At 33.9% G+C, this 14,731-nt stretch overlaps 2 protein-coding genes across 4 annotated transcripts; both read left to right on the top strand.

The window, feature by feature from the left end:
- Positions 1-2,938: 2,938 nt before the first annotated feature.
- Positions 2,939-6,158, top strand: LOC129303512 (histidine biosynthesis bifunctional protein hisIE, chloroplastic-like). 3 transcript variants are annotated; one of them, XM_054942878.1, is made up of 5 exons: positions 2,947-3,293; positions 3,442-3,676; positions 4,716-4,961; positions 5,062-5,381; positions 5,576-6,158. In XM_054942878.1, exons 2-4 carry the CDS (start codon positions 3,509-3,511, stop codon positions 5,200-5,202), a joined length of 555 nt encoding a protein of 184 aa, XP_054798853.1. In that variant the 5' UTR covers positions 2,947-3,293; positions 3,442-3,508; the 3' UTR covers positions 5,203-5,381; positions 5,576-6,158. The 3 variants fall into 3 exon arrangements, with proteins under 3 accessions (XP_054798854.1, XP_054798853.1, XP_054798852.1); XM_054942877.1 differs by having other exon boundaries at positions 2,949-3,336; XM_054942879.1 differs by having other exon boundaries at positions 2,939-3,676; positions 4,716-4,869.
- A 5,218-nt stretch (positions 6,159-11,376) lies between these two features.
- On the top strand, positions 11,377-12,811 carry LOC129304217 (ethylene-responsive transcription factor ABI4-like). Its single transcript, XM_054943909.1, has one exon. The coding sequence runs from the start codon at positions 11,630-11,632 to the stop codon at positions 12,476-12,478; it is 849 nt and encodes a 282-aa protein (XP_054799884.1). The 5' UTR covers positions 11,377-11,629; the 3' UTR covers positions 12,479-12,811.
- The last annotated feature ends 1,920 nt before the right edge of the window (positions 12,812-14,731 follow it).

Raw genomic sequence — 14,731 nt, forward strand, 5'->3', positions numbered from 1 at the left:
TTTTCCATACCATGTCATCGGACAAAAATGATGCTGAGCCATCTCTTGTGAAGGTTTAACTTTTTTCCTCCAAGCCCTTCAACTAACTGAACCTTGCACTGGCTTTGTGGGTTGGATTATGTAGCTTGAACAGCTGCTCACCATGTCCTTGGGTACATGACTTTGAAATTTTCAATTCTTTATAAGGTTGTTAAGAGTAAAAAAAAAAATTAAAAGATATAAAACAAATAAGGTATATAAAGAATGAAGAGGGAAGAATTTTAATTACAGATAATGAAATTAAAAATAGATAGGAGACTTATTTTTTTCAAACTTTTTAATGATAGAAAGGGTTCGTCTAATAACTTGAAGGATTTAATAACTCATGAAGGAGAATAAAATTTGCCATTCTATCGAATAATACATGATAAGGAGGTAAAGAAAGTTTTCAAGAAAATGGTAAATGGTAGAGCCAACAGATTTGATTGTATATCTATTGAAGTGTGAAAATATTTAGATGAAGAAGGGTGAGATGATTAACTAAGTTATTTAATGTGACTTTATAATTTAAGAAAATGCCTAATGATTGGAGGAGAAATACATTAATTTCATTTATAAAAATAAAGAAAATATTCAGAATTTTACTAACTATAAAGGGGATTAAACTCATGAGCCATACAATGAAATTGTGGGAGAAAGTAATTGAATATATGTTAAGATTGAAAACAAGTATTTCTAAAAATCAGTTTGATTTTATGCTATGTAGATCGATTACAGAGGCGATTTATCTACTAAAGGGATTAATGAAAAAATATTGTTGTAAAGATAAAAATTTATACATGATTTTATTAATTTGAAAAAAGCTTATGACTGTATATCAAGAGAAGTGTTTTGAAAAGTTTTGAAAAAGAAAGGAATACGGATTGCTTATATTAAAGTTATACAAGATATATATAAGGGGGGTCAAAACTAGTATAATAATGTCAAGTGGTCAAACAAAGGACTTTCTTATAAAGATTAGATTACATCAGGGATCATCTTTGAGTCTTTATTTGTTTAACTTGATCCTAAATATTTTGACGGAACATATTCAAAGGGAAATTCTCAAATGTATATTCTTCACAAATGATATAGTTCTTATAGCAAAGATAAGAGAAGAGATTAATTATAAACTTGAGTTATGGAGGAGGAGGATATTGGTGTCAAAAAGTTTTCATCTAAGTAAGAGTAAGACGGAATATTTATATTATAAATTTGGTAAGAGATTAGTTGATAGTAATTTGGAAGTAAAATTAGGAGATCAAATTATACCTCAAGTGAAAAAATTTAGATATTTGGGAGTCATTATTCAAAATAATGGCGAAATTAATGGGGATATTTTACATAGAATTCAAGTTGGATGATTTAATTGGAGAAAAGCTAAAGGAGTGATTTGCGATCGTAGGGTGTCTCATAAACTTAAAGAAAGTTTTATCGGACCGGCTATGTTATATAGTAGCGAGTGCTGGATTCTAACGGGACAGCAAGAACTTAAAGTTAGAGTAGCAGAGATGAGAATGTTGCGATAGATGTGTGGATATAAACATAAAGATAAAATTCGAAATGAGCACATATACAAAAAATTGAGGGTAATACCTATTGAGGAAAAAATGGTAGAAAATCGTTAGAGATGGTTTGGACATATACAAAAAAAACTGCAAGAGGAACCAGTGAAAAAAGTGAAACATATAATTTTGAGTCCTGTTAAGAGTGGTAAAGGAAGGCTTAAGAGAATGTTCTTAAAAGTTGTTGAACGCGATCTCTTAATTAATAATATTTCTAAAAGTTTAATAAATGATAGAGTACAATGGTGTTTTGTAATCCATATAGCCGACTCCACTTAGTGGGATAAAAGCTTATTATTGTTGTTGTTTGTTTTTTTTTTTTGAACCAAGTGTGTTTGGTCCAGTTTTTTTTTTTTTTTTTTGAAGTTACATATATTTGCTGGACTCTATGAACGTTAGCCTTTTATTTTGTTATTCGTTGTATAATCTAATAGCCTAGTTAACCATTAATTTTGAATACTATTCCTGATACGGAGAGATGTTAAACCTGATGTTCTCTTTTCGTATTCTTTGGATGTTTGAACGCCAATAATAAAGAGTTAAGGTTTTTTGCTTCTGCAATACAAAATGCCACAGTGGAATTTCCTGTTGTGTCTAGTAGACTCGCTTTTAGTTCTTGATTTTCTTTTCACCTTGTTGATATCAGTTAAGTCAGGGCGTCAGGGAAGCTATATTAATCATTGCATTTCAAATTAACCCACTTATCATCTCTTACTTTTTGAACCTTGCACTGCTTATCTATTTCACTGATGCATCCTTACTTACGAGTCCATTTTGATTTTCTAACACGACAGGGAAAAAATGAAAATGGACATGATAGGCGAACTAACAGACTCCAAACATACTTTAGTGTCATGCAAAACTTGCCTTTTAATTAACAAATTGTTTTTGCTTTGCCTATTCAAAACATATGGGGTTGTATTATTAAAAGTGAGTGTTGGTAAATAATTTTATGAAAAGAAATATATTATTTTGCAGTTGTTATGTGTTGGTGCTGCTTTCCTTCAAATTTCCATACATCTTATGGTTTCTTAGAAGCAAATTTGATTGATGCTTTTCTTCACGAGCATAACCATGACAAGTGGGGTAATTTGACTTGGACTATTCAATGAAAATTACATAATGGCTTCATAAAAGATGTCAAAAGCAAACAGTGTCTGCTGTGAGTAGAACTTGACTTGCATTAGTCATGAGATGGATGAACATTTGATTGATGATTTTTTTTTTAGAAAAAATTGATGAAAATGATTGACAAAATTGATCCTAGGGATCAAATATACTTTGAAGAATTAAGATTAATATTTTATTTATTAAATAATTTAAGTAAATAATCGAAATGTCCCTCTATGTTAATTTTTTTTTTTCCAAAAAGGCACTAAATTCGATGGCCCGAGCTCTACCAAGTGACCGTGCGAATCATCTTCAAGCTCGACAGTTTCAAAGGAATTCCAGTAGTTCTCCGATTACGACATGCGAAGAGAGAATTTCACGCCGGAACATTTCTGTTAATGCTAAAAGTTATTTTATAAATATAATAATAGACTTAGTTTTTCAATACATTTGGTTTAGGATCCATTTTGATTATACTCAGGCTTTTTTATCAATTTTCCCTTTGTTTTATACCATTTTTATTTATTCTTTTCATATGGGGGCCTTTCATGGTGAGAAGGGACAGACTTTGGTGCCTTCCACACTGGATAGGCTCAATATGTACGGGTGGGGTTGTTTCTTTTCATTCTTCTGGTTTCGGATGGTAAAAGCTCGCTATGATTAAGTATAGATTATAGGTCATTCACGCTGGCTTTACTGAATTGGAATGAGAGATTTTGACTTTGAGTGCTATTTCGCTATTTCGCAGGACTGATTTTTTTCCCTAATTGTAAAGGCTGCAAGTTCAGTGTGCGATATTGCATTTGTGTGTCTGAATGGCTGTTTCTTATGCCCACATGCTTCAATCTGCGACATTTTTGCGCAAGAACTGTCGGCTTCTTTCGTGCTATGACTGCCGTAAATACAATGGTGAGAGGGGACGCACTCATGTAGTTTTTGCTTCAATTCAGCAATCTGAGAGAGACGTTTCCATTGGCCCCAAGGTATTTACGAATATGTCAAGTAGCTTGATCCTTCTCGAATCTATGTGTGAAACATGTACAAATTCTTGTTTTCTGCATTATCATCAAGCAAGCCAATGTTTTGTCCTTGAATCCCTTATAGAACAAATACCGCTTTCAAGTAATTCACCAATTGTGAGCTGAATTATAAATTATAAAATGCGCATTCCCTATCTTCTGTTTTTGGGTGGCATAAAATAGTAATTGGGTTCTTCCAGCCCTATTTCTTTAGAGTCGAACCATCCTTAATGGTTTAAGGATGATTAGCTTGACAGGATGCATCCATTTTTTTCTAAGGCAGTGGTCACTGAAACAGCCTTATTAAGTTTGCGATCCTACATTATTTTATCTATGCTCCATAGCCATCATGAGGTAGGGGTGAAATCATAAAAGCCAAGGAGAGTAGAAAAACGAGTTTTTTGTGTACTTAGGATCGTAGCTAGGAGATTGTGAAAAGGGGGCTATTGAGCAAATAAGAAACCAAGTTTATTCACCCAGCTGACAGTCCCGTCTTGAGGGAACCAACCCTCTTTTGCAGAAAATAATCTTAAATTACATTTGTAAAAATAACATATAAGTTTACTGACATCTCAAATTACATCATATGAGATAACATTAAAACTTAGGTTCACTCTTTCACACAATCATATGTATACCTGTGTAGGTGTGACTGCGTACGGAAAAAAGTTTTAGATTGAAACTTGAGCTTCCCTTCTAGTGTTTTACTGATTAGTTCTTGTCTATACTTAAGCTGAAGCTGCTGGATAGTAAAGAAAACGAGTTGGGTTCTTGGTTGACTATTTATCACTGGTGTTCTTATCTTGGTATTTCCTAGTATTGTTATGCATCACTCATTTGAGTTGATTCTGCATCCATTTTTTGTGTGCAAGGTGGCCAAGTGATTGAGTCAACTGGTAAAAATTATTCTACTTTGGCTAGTATTTATCAAGTCATATCAGTAATTTGCCTACAGATGTGATTGTCGTTTGGAGCGTTCTTATAGGATTTAAACTTATTTCAGGTTGAATCACTCCTAGACAGTGTGAAATGGGACCGCAAAGGTTTGGCAGGGGCAATAGCTCAAAATGTGGACCCGGGAGCCATTCTCATGCAAGGTTTTGCCAGTAGAGATGCTGCTGCTACAACCATATCATCTCGCAAGGCAACATTCTATGGTCAGTCACGATCAACATTATGGACAAAGGGAGAGATCTCTAATAATTTTATTAGTGTTCATGATGTCTTCCTTGATTGTGATTGTGATTCTGTAAGATCCGTTTTTCCTCTTCATACTAAATTGTTTTATTTTGACTTTGATAGTTCTTATGGAATGTAATCGCTTTTCTTTTGTAATAATTGTCTTTTAGATTATATACCTTGGGAAGCCTGATGGTCCAACTTGTCACACTGGGTCGGAGGGATGCTATTATACATCCGTCTTTGACTTGTTAAAAGAGCAAGAGGCTAGCTTCAATCAATCAATCATTGCATTTTTAATAACCAAGTGATTCACTGATTTGGGTTATCTGTGATAGGCCAATGGAAGTAGATTGGCTTTAACCTCATTGTATGCATTGGAGTAAACAATCTTCCAGCGAAAAGCAGAGGTAGCAGAAGGAGAAACTTTAAAGCCTTCGTGGACAAAGAGATTACTGCTTAATCATAATTTGCTGTGCTCTAAAATCCGGTAAGGTATTTATAATCATGTTATTTTGTTGACATGGAAAATCTTTCTGGCCACATTGTGGAATTGCTTTTGTACAATGATTTTCTTGAACCTCAACTCATTTTTCTTATAAATTGTACTTGCCTGAAAAGAACACGTTGATCAAACGCACATAACTTGTATCTTTAGATTATAACCGTTACTTGAACTGGCAGAGAGGAGGCAGATGAGTTGTGTCAGACACTCGAGAAGAACGAGGACAAGTCACGAGCTGCCTCCGAGATGGCAGATGTACTATATCATGCCATGGTTTTGCTGGCAAATAAAGAAGTGAAAGTAGATGTTTTGGAGGTTCTTCGAAAGAGATTTTCTCAATCTGGTATTGAGGAAAAGAGAAGTCGAGGGTCTCAAAAATCAGAGGAGCATTGATAGTTCTGTGAAGTCTGCTTCTGAAACACCATTATGAGCCTGTGGTAATGGTTGATGGGATACAGCACTCATGTGCATCAGCAGACAGGTTCACTTTGTATGGATAATGTTGCCATGTTGTGATGTGCATTGTGTTGTTTACTTCTTGTTCACGTGATTGTTATCCTCCCTATTTCCACTAGACCTGTTTCACACATTTTAAAGGCTGAGGTCAGAAGACAAAACTGATATCAAGAGATACGTTTGGATATCTGTGAGATAAAATTGATTATTGAGATTATTTTGAATATAATTTCAAGATTATTTGGTGTACATTGTATAAACTGGGCTTTCTAGTTTAATACTGTAATTGGAGGTTCATTGTTCTTAGACTCTTCTGTTTCCTACTTTCCTATAATTGCTTGGTTGCCTCAATAATAATACTGTCAGCTTCACGAACACCTAATTTCACAATATTTTATCCAATTTAATATTATGCGTGTCTGGGAGTCAAGGGTATGAGCACCAGAGGGCCGGATTATTGTTAGTGAACACTTTGGTTCTCCTTATTTAATTATCTTAAAACTCTGATGTTCTTATTTTTTTTTTTCTTTTGTCCAAACAAGTTCAAATAGCTTAAAGAGATGACTGATAAGAAATAAAAGTCAGATATGTGTGAGGAGGGCGAAGCAGTTGAGAAGAATCAGTGCTGTGCCCAGCAAGTCTCTAACCTATTGGTTTACTATTTGTTGGCTTGATATTGGTTTACTTTTTTTTTAATGGAAGGGCTTTATGTTATTTGCATGATTTCCATATCAGGCCTACTAATAATCCTAATTTGGTCCAATTAATGTTTACTCCAATTGTGAAGGATTTTTTTTTTTTTAAAAAAGAGTCAATATATGGTTGTTCGACTATACTATGGCCTTTGTGGCTTTCTTGGTTTTATCCAATGATTTTGCATGAATTGAGTTGTGGAATTTCTTTGAATTACATGATTTTGGAATTTTGGCATGTTAGACCTTAGTACGAATGGACTATGTTCTCGGGTTTTGAAAAAATACAATCATTGGTCCTTATATTTTAATGTGTTTTGGTATCAATTTTTTTTTATTCCTAATCCCGTAAATTTCATTTGTTTGCTATGTTAATCCTTATATTTTTAAATATTACTATGAGAATTTAATGGCGATTAACATGCACATAAATTCCATTACTTCTCATGCTAAGTTTTTTAAATTATGATGAGTAGTATAAAAAATAAATAAAAAACAAAAGGAAACAAGCAGGATTTTACCAACTCGGCAATATAATTAACAGAAATATATATATATATATATATTCACAAATTTAATTCCTCTAGTAAGGAAAAGGATTAATGTTACAGATAAATCAGATAAATAAAACTTAAAAAAGTAGGTGCTACAAAATAAATATGAAGCCCAGTATCAAAACACACTAAAATATAAAACAGTTATACTTTTCCTTGTGTTTTTATGCTTGGGGCTTGACTTTTGAGATCCATTATTGTATGTGGCGTTGCAGTAGCGGTGGGGTTGTGATGAGTTGCATTGTGCAGCTGCACTGACATTTCCGCGTGCGATTCCCAGAGTAACTGCTCCAATGCCGGTTCACATCCTTCACAAATTAAACACTGCCTTTCTTCCTACTTACTCTATTGATTCTATATATTTTATTAAATAGTAACATGCTACAAACTATAAATTTGGAAAAATTTCAGGAACCCTTAATCAATCATAATAAAAAAAAATTTAAATTTTTGAAATTTTATTGAAAGATCCATATAAAATTTTATTTAGATTAGTGACAAAAATGATAAAATTATCCTTATTTAAATGAACAACATAAACGACTTATTCATTTTAATACTATATATTATTAATTTATTTATAAAATATTATTTGTTTCTCTACTTCACTTATTTATAGGCCTATTTTTATTTAATTTCATTTCAAGGTCATAAATAAGTGAAGTAAATAAACAAACACCATAAAATATGAAAACAAATAAGTCATTTTATTATAAAATCAACACTTAAAATAAAATTAAGTAAAACTAGAGTTATAAATAAGTGAAGTAAAGAAATAAACAACATTCAATAAGTAAATAAGTAACATACAACGTGAGAACGAACAAGTTGTTTATATTATTTATTTAAATGAGAGCAATTTTATCGTCCCCATCACAAATTCAAAGGCAATTCTGTACAGATCCTTCAATGAAATTTCAAAAATTGAAGGGTTTGGTCAAGGGTCCCTTGTTAAAATTTTCCCTAACCTTTTTTGGTTGCAGCATACGCGCGTTTTGACACGTGGTTCTCTTGCATCAAATGCCACAAAAATGCACGTTTGCTATTCCCTCCTTGTAAATAGAGCAGCTCCCTTGGAAGCAAGTGACATGTCGTGCGAATTCATCAGCATAGCAATTTTAAGTATTAAAAAAAAATGAACATATGAAATCTGTTGTGACTCTCTGCCTCGCATTGCAATCAATAATATTCTGAACAAATTAATTAATTACAAGCTATGTTAGGACTCTTTTCTAGTAGATTGATATATAGCATACAGAAAGAATGAGGAATAAAAGAAATTAAATAATATTCAAGGCCTATTTCGTTTGTATTCTCATTCTTTATTTTTAAAAATTGTTTTGGAATAACAGTTTTTAAAATTATTTTTCAAAACAAAACAAAAGAAAAATCAGTTTAGTTGTATTAATTTAAAAATATTTTTAAAATTAAAAAATTAGTTGATGATGATAGTCACCAGCAATTGATGATGGTGGCTTATGGTAATTATTAGTTAAAGTAACTGTAATTTTCAAAAACTGAATGTAATGTATTTTAAAAATGAGAAAAATAAAATGAAAACAGGGTTAAGATATTTTTTTTTTTTAAATGAGAGCAGTTTTGGAAATAATTGGGACACTCCTCCAATAATTTTTTAAATTTTTTGTGTTTTTTAAAATAGAAACAAAAAAGGCCCTTATTTTTTAAACAATTGCCGTTTCCCGGGGGGAAGTAAGAAACAATGAGACGTTGAGAAGGAGGTTTCTAGGAATTGAGTTGTCGAAGTGACCGAGAAAAATGAGAAGGGGAAGGGAGTGCAAAGTGAAGATGCAGCCGAACCAGCTGACTCGTGATCTACTTTTAGCATTTTAAATTTGGGTTAAATGGCAAATTCTTTTTTAAATTGTAGGTCCAGAGGTATCCATTTTTTGGATGGCACAACATGATGTACAAGGTAGACAAATATTAATTTTAACCCGATCAAAAAATTATAAAAAAAATCTCAAAAGGGATTGAGAAAAAATGTATTTCTTAGACCTTTTCTATATTTTTCTTTTGGGTATTTTTTTGCAATTATCTAATCAACTAATGATTAAAATTAACTTTTTGTTAATAATAAGGACAATATGGTTTCATTTTTAAAAATTAAAGAAAAACATTAAACTATATTTTAAAAGTGCAATTACCTTTTAACCCTTTAAATTTTATATTCCCTTCAGTTTTAAATTCAGAGATTTATTTTGATCTTAAGTATGTATAGGATCTCGATTTTTTCCTCTCTTGTTTAATAAGACAGAGAGAATGATTTTTTTATCTTAAGTATGTATATATAAACCATGTCATTAAATTTTTACAATAAGTTTCTCATTTTACTCCCATAAAATATTAGTGGGAAAAATTATGTTATTAAAGCATGCCTATTTAACAGGGACAGAGTTATAAATTTAATTAAATTTTTAAACAAAATTAATATTTTTATATTTTCCTCGATCTTGATAAAATATGTTGGAAATTACTTATAGTTAAATATAATTAATCAGATGGATTACAATACAATGTATTATGTATGGTATTCGTATAGGTTATTGTTGATTTCATTTTTACCTGTGTGTTAAATAATATGAAATGAGTAATTATGAATTGGAAATTGTGGTGGTTAGCCGTGGCTAAAGGAAAAATTAAAAAGAATAATTTATGTTTTCTTGATATTTGAGGGGGGAAATTGAAATTTCCTAACAGATTTGGTATATATAATTAAATCATTTAGTGTGTGGATTAAAATTAAAAAAAAACAGTCAAAGTTTATATACGTCAAACTTTACGAACTCCAGTCTTGATAAAAATCTAAGACACAGGCCTTCATGTGCTCAAGGAGTGTCCTGAAGCTAGAAAGGTGTGGTTGAGGATTCTTCATCCATCTAGAGTACGTGAGTTCTTTTCTGCAGATTGACATGAGTGGTGTAAACTTAACCTTTGGGTGCAGCAGACTTTGACTAGATGGTGTGATCTGTTTGCATTAGTTTGTTGGTTACTTTGGAAGCGTAGAAATGAAAGGGTCTTCAAGAATAAACGAACCCCCGTCGAAATTAAGTATTATTGCCCCGGCGACTGCAATCTTGAGGCGTATGACTCAAGCACGTCTTCGGTTACAATGTGTGTGTGAAGTTGCTAGCTACGAGTTCCATGCTACAACAGGAGCCTCGTAATATGACTATGGATGATCTTATGATTTATGCGGATGGGGCTTTTGTTCGATCTAAGAGTGAGGTGAGTTGTGGAGGGGGGGTATTTAAAGATTATAAGGGTAATTGCATTGAAGCGTTATCATGCTCAAGCTTGAGCGAGGTGACAGTTTAAAGGCAGAATTGTGGACCTGCTATATGGGTTTGAAAAGGGCTTGGGTTACTGATAGTGATTGTTTTTGGAAGCTCTGAATCTGATTAAGTCTTCCAACTATGAGTCACATACTGAACGAGAGGTTATCTCTGAAATTCAACTCCTTTTGCAGTGGTTTCATATTGAGAGGGATTTCGATAAGGAAGCTGATTTCCTGGTTGAGAAAGCTTTGTCTATTCGTTTGGGATTACAACTTGTAGCTGCTAATTTTCTCCCTTCGTTCTTGGACGTTGCTGCTTTAGCGTAATTTAGTTTGTTTTGTTTCGTTGCTTTCTGATTCATCCACCCAAAAAAAAAAAAAATCACCTGCTGTAACATAATTTATCTTTGAATAAATTTTCTTTAAAAATTAATTTTGCAAGCTGAACGTGTTAAAATCAAGTCAAAATAGTTTTTGATATATGTAACTTAGGTTTAGGGAGGAAAAGCTATTTAGATTAAAATAAGAAAAATAAAAGTCCAGCCAACTTTTGAAACTTCATTCAAGCTCATTGCAGTGAGTGGAGCTCCTAGTGGCCTTTTATCTAATGACTAGATCCTTTCGCCATGCATGAGTTTAGTAGGTGTGGTTGGTAAATTTTTGTGATTTTTTTTTTTAAAAAGAAGATTTTATATTTTATTAAAAATAATAAAACGGGAGAAAATGAAAAAAAAAACTTATGAATTCACAAATTCCAATGGATTTAAATTCGCATGTGTCAGCCTTTTAACTAAGGTTTGAGCCCCCCTTCACGCCAAACCAATCAAGGATTTAATTCAAATTCCACGTGAAAAAAAATGGTGGCTGGCAATAAGAAATGAGAAGTCATAATTAAATCACTCTATTCATTTAGCTGGCTAGGAAATTATTAACCAAAAGCATGCTCCGAAATTGAATTCAGAGCAGAAGGATAAGAAAGAAGAATCCCAAATTCCCAGGTCATGCGCACCTGTCCTCGTCTCGTCTCTTGTAATTTCTTCACTGCACAGAAATCTCTCTCTCCCCAGAGAGAGAGAGAGAGAGAGCGCCGCCCTATTCCACCATTTATAGAGCTGACATTCAATGCTTTTCCACCAGAAAAGAAAACAGTCTCTGCGAGGGATGAGAAGACAACAATGAACTTATGGCCTCTCTGGATCTTCCATTTTAAATCCCACCTCCTGAACCCTCCAACCAATGGGCGACCCTTCATCCCCACCTCCGTCTCACTCCCCTGAAGCCGCCGCCGACACACCCACTGATCCTTCTTCTAGCAAAACCAAACCCAAAGGTGGTCCCGACAACAATAAGTTTAGGTTCCGCGGTGTCAGGCAGCGAAGCTGGGGCAAATGGGTCGCCGAGATCCGCGAGCCTCGCAAGCGTAGCCGCAAGTGGCTCGGCACTTTCGCCACCGCCGAAGACGCCGCCCGAGCCTACGACCGCGCTGCCCTCATCCTGTACGGCTCCAGGGCCCAGCTCAACCTCCAGCCCTCTCCATCGTCCTCCTCCTCCTCCTCCTCCGCCTCCGCCTCCTCTCGCCCATCTAATTCTTCCTCTGCTCAGACCCTCCGCCCCTTGCTCCCCCGTCCCCCCGCCACCTCCGCCTTCTTGCCCTACGGGCTTTATAATACTCAGTTTCTCTGCCCTGTCAACAACGCACTGCAAGGGCAACATCATCCCCAGAAAGTGGTGCAGTTATATGGGTCCCCGAAGTCCGATGGTGGAAATTATACTGCTAATCTCGATGACTCCACTATAGCAGCAACCTTGTACCAAAACCATAGTCGCCATGATCTGCATGCGTCAAATCAGGAGAAGAATAGTCGGCAGAGTGATTGCATGTACGATAATACAAGCTCCATGGTAGGATCAGGCTTGAGTTCTTCTTCCCAGACTATAATTACGCCGCAGACGGCCGCTCTGGATCCGCCAGTAGCGGCGGGAGCAGTTAGTGTGGGATCGCCGTCTATGTGGCCGATGTCAAATGAGGAGGAGTACCCGTCTATTCTGTGGGACTATAATGATCCTTTCTTCTTTGATTTTTGAGATGGAATGTCAAGTAGAAACTATCAATTAGTGATCCTGCAATTTATTGATACAAATAAAGAGGAAGAGGGAAGAAAGGGTGGCGGCTGATCGATTTAATCAGTTCTGCTGTCTAAAAGAATGTTGCATGTGGCATCGGAATCGATCATCTGAACGAGGCCAAGTGGGAAATTAATACAATTATGCCAGGTTTTTCTCAGGGCAAGCTACACACACACACATATAGCTAGATAGGTACTGCTGATATCTTTGTCTTGGTCAGATGAATGCCTTTTCTTTTTTACAAGGAAAGATATATATACTTTTAAGCAGGTATGATTGATATATATATATATATATATATATTGCTTAATCAATGCTTCTATGGACATATCTGTTTTCAATTAAACTGCACCGCTGCTGAATCGTTACTTGTGATAACAGCTGATTGAGCAAACTTAGCAAAGTAAGATTCAATATACTTTCTGCAAAACGTCTTCCAAATGTTCTGTATTTCCGAGAGTTCCCTCATTATTAGCAATTAAGATTCTGGAACATGTAGGGGTTTCGTGGCTTCCTAGTTTTACCATATTACTTACTCTTAGTAATTTATAAATACTTATAATCTATTTTTTCTTTCATGGTTGTGATATAATTGAATCATCATTTGCAAACCTCTCCTGTAATTATTTTCATTATGTTCGGGCGATTGGCAGTACTATTATTTTTTCCGGTAAATTACGGCCGGGCTTAAGCTCAAGTTAGATATATCTTTTACATGTGCATGACATATTCATGTATCCAGAAGAGTGAGAAACCCCCGAATTCAAGAACATAATTGCATCCGTGTTTTGGTGGGGAGAGGGTGTTTTACACCTTTATTTTATGATTATAATTTGTTTTCATATTGTTTCTAAATATACGTTGTTTGATAGCTTTAGTAGTTATCCTAGGTATGCCTGGCCTAATCGCGTTATCTACATCATAATTTAGGATTTTCTGCTTCGTTTACTCGATGTGTTTGTGAGAAATGTATTGATCAGTTTCCCACTTTTTTCATGCATGTAGGGTTTTGGATTTTAACATCTGACATGAAATTCGTGTCTACGTGATTTACGGGTATTATATATTTTTCTACACCTTAATGTTTGGTAATATTGAACTGGTGTTTGAAGTAGGTTAAAAAAACAAAAACGTTTTTTATGGTTTGGGTTGCGATGAAATCTGGATCGGACATGCGTGATAGATTTGATGCGTTCTGTTCCAAACTAATACTAAGATTATTAATATAAATCTAATATCCAAAAAATAATTGATGTTACGATTTAAACTTAATGATTAAAGAGGTTTGTTGTCTCCCTCCTCCTTCATTTTTGACCAGGAAGAGGCTTGCCTTTAAACTAAAATATTCTTGTTCATAAGTTTTGTGATCCGTTATTTATAATTATATGTAGAGAAATAGAATATGATCATGTTTTTTTTTTTTTTTGCCGTGTGTTTTGGGACGAGATGAGGCCTTCATGGAATATTAGTGTTTTTTTTTTTGGCATGAGGCGGGAAAAAACCTAAGGTTATATATGACCTGACCTGCATAGTACCTAACAAAAGTATAGAAAATTAATGAGCTATTAAATACTAATTAGGAACTTACCAAGCATATCTCGCCCCATTGTCATCGCCAGATGTTGGCATAATGATCTTGGTTGTGATTATTAGGAATTTAGGATTTATGGTGATTATAGTATTAGTACTTAACTTTATATGATGTATAGTATGTTGATATATTTTGTTACTATTACTATCAGGAAGGTTTTTTTTTGTACGATCTAAGAAATTAAATGAGTCGCATGATTGAGGTTGGTTCAATAGAAGAGATAATCCTTTCTTTGATTAAGGAATGGGAAGGGAAGAGATTTTAAGAAATTTCTAAATATTGTTATAAAGAGAATATTATCTAAAAATGCCTCAAGAGACTCCAACTCCTAAAGAAACCCTACTTTTAGATATAAGAGAAAGGAATTACTTCTCCCTTCTTGTTTTGGCTCAAAAAATTTTAATTTTGATTTAGTGAAAGGAAAAGGAAGGTAAGACAGGTGATATTATGTGACTTTTTAATGCATCACCTTAAAAATATAAGGTATTTTAAATTTTTCAAGACATAATTAATAATATTTTTTAATTAAAATATTCTATTAAGAAAATGGTAAACATAGATATAGTATAATTTTTAAATATAATTAACTACTCCTTTTATTTAAAAATGTAAAGCATTTC

The sequence above is a fragment of the Prosopis cineraria genome, unplaced genomic scaffold (genome assembly GCF_029017545.1).
Source record: "Prosopis cineraria cultivar Desert tree isolate PC_DT_omini unplaced genomic scaffold, ASM2901754v1 PC2, whole genome shotgun sequence".
Lineage (NCBI taxonomy): Eukaryota > Viridiplantae > Streptophyta > Magnoliopsida > Fabales > Fabaceae > Prosopis > Prosopis cineraria.